General features: G+C 44.8%; 1 protein-coding gene across 1 annotated transcript; it reads left to right on the top strand.

Moving 5' to 3' along the window:
* Positions 1-469: 469 nt before the first annotated feature.
* Positions 470-2,279, top strand: LOC306870364 (torsin-4A-like; the record flags this gene model as incomplete). The annotated part of the gene is made up of 2 exons (XM_079417596.1): positions 470-799; positions 1,464-2,279. Exons 1-2 carry the CDS (start codon positions 482-484, stop codon positions 2,277-2,279), a joined length of 1,134 nt encoding a protein of 377 aa, XP_079273722.1. The 5' UTR covers positions 470-481.
* Positions 2,280-2,482: the final 203 nt, after the last annotated feature.

The following is a 2,482-nucleotide window of genomic DNA, read 5'->3' as shown; positions in this document are numbered from 1 at the left end:
AATAGACTCTCTGGAATTATAGCAATCGATAGCAAATTATAGACTGTATCAGAAATGTGCTTTAATGTGAGCATCCGAACTTTCTCAATGACCTTAAAAAGCCTTGAAAAGTGAAAACCATTTATGAGCCACTATTTAAACTTTAAAAGAGCAATTAGGTTGATTTAGGGCCATAAAGCTCTTTGCTTTACACTTTTCTTGCCTCAGGTTCATGCTCAACATCGTCTATTGTTGCCAAATCCAGCTCTTAATTACTTCTAATTATCAAGCATTTGCCAAGATACAGCAAAACGCAAGACTGTTTAAAGCAAGTCACGCCACCTACCATGACCTCTAGCAGAACTGCATGAGTTGTGAGGAGCTGTATGCTATAAAACACACACCTAATCTGAAATACTGTTATAGAAGCTTTTATATAACATAGCATTATGTTTGCTTCTCTCAGTTTCCCAGGCCGATGGTGGACTGTGAAGGCGTTTCAATGGATGCTCAGGTGGAAAAGGAGAGAGGAGATGAGGAGAAGGAAGGTAGGCAAAGCACGTCTATCCTCTCCCCACAGCTGAAAGCCATGATCCGGATCAAGAAGAAGTACCTAAAGAGATCTAATTCGGTCAGGTTGAGCACTAACTCGGCTGTGTCTGATGGGAGTTTGCACCCTAAGAGTCCCCAGACCAGGAAGTCCAAACGCAGGAAGTCCCGTGTGCTGTTCCCAAATGACACTTTGATATTCAAGCCAAAGAAAGAGCGCAGCGGGACGAAACCCTTCCTGGTGCTCTTCAGCGTGATCGTCTTCATCCAGGTAATTCTGCCTGATCATTCCTTGAGTGTCATTTTGTGCCAGAACTGATTGTTTTCAAAGAAGTTTCCCCCATATACCATTGGTTTGTCCTCTTTTTTACCAGACATGTCCTAGTCGGGATTTCTAAATTTACTAAAAGGCAGAGGTGGAAAGTCCATGGGTCAGGAAGTAAAAGTCCTGCCATATGTTTATTCCACCCATGAACTCAGCCAGCAAATTTCACTAATTAGAAAAACTGTGCTAATTAGCAAATCCTGGTGATTGGAACAAAATACTGAGGACTTTTACTTTCTGAACCTGAACTTTCTACCTCTACTAAAAGGTCCAGGTTTTTGCTTCATTTTCCTATTTTCCTCATACTTGTGACTAAAAAGTAGTCTGACCAATAGCGTGCATGCATTGTACATAATCGACCAATCATGGCATGCAGGAAGGTGGATTCTAGAGAGAACCATCAAAGCAGCGCAAATATGCATACATACAGTAAAATGTATCTGTACAACAGAAACACTGTCATCAGAAAAAAATAAAGCCACAACCTAGACATTATAGGCAATTTCTAAATCCCAACCAGGACATTTCTGGGAAAAATTGGATAAATGGTCTACCTAAATTCAGCATATATATACTTTTTATTAAAAAGATTCTGTTCCTGTTCTCCCAGATCTACAACGCTATTGAGAATCTGGACGACCATGTGTTGAAGTACGATCTCGAGGGTTTGGAGAGGTCGCTGCACAGGGAGGTGTTTGGCCAGTCGGAGGCGCTAGAGGAGCTGACGGAGCATCTGAACGATTACCTGTCCACTTACGCCCACCAGCAACCCCTCGCCCTGTCGTTGCATGGGGCGTCCGGAGTCGGGAAGAGCCACCTGGGTCGCCTGCTGGCACGCCACTTCCGCTCCGTGGTCGACGACAAGCTAGTAGTGCATTATTTATCCAAACACCACTGCCCGCTACAGGACGCGGCACAGCACTGCGCCTCCAAACTAGCTCAGCGTATATCCGAGGTAGTGACTCGAGCCGAGGAAGAGGAGCAGATTCCCTTCTTCATCCTGGACGAGGTGGAACTGATGGCGCCTCCACTGCTGGACATCCTGCAGATGTTTCTTCAGTCCAGTCAGACCAATGAGTTTTTGAACGTGGTTTACGTTTTTCTCAGCAGTCTGGGGCAAAGGGAGATCACAGCTCATGTTCTTCAAAACTCCTCCACCGCCGGGGCCCATAAACCGCTCCGACGGGCCCTGTCTCTCATCCATCCTCTATGGACGGAGCCCACAGTCGGGCTCATCCCTCTTTCCCTGCTGGAGCGGGAACATGTCATTCAATGCTTTCTAGAGGAAATGACCCTCGAAGGGTTTTACCCTGACCTCAGCCATGTAGAGAGACTGGTGGATGAACTGGCCTATCACACTGCAGCTGGAAGACAGTACGCAAAAACTGGATGCAGACAAGTAGTGGGAAAAGTGAACATGCTTTGAGAAAGCTTTTAAGAATGTGTAATATTCTCATTTTTCAGCTATTTTCAGCCATCTCAAAATGGCTGAAAACATACACTACACCGAAATAATAGCAAGGATGCACTAAATTGATGAAAAGTGACAGTGAAGATGTTTAAGTGCAGCAATGATTTCTGAAGGATCATGTGACACTGAAGACTGAAGTAATGGACAAACTTGTGAGA

This window comes from Barbus barbus (genome assembly GCF_936440315.1).
Source record: "Barbus barbus genome assembly, chromosome: 5".
NCBI lineage: Eukaryota > Metazoa > Chordata > Actinopteri > Cypriniformes > Cyprinidae > Barbus > Barbus barbus.
This window is presented reverse-complemented; position numbering and strand designations above follow the sequence as displayed.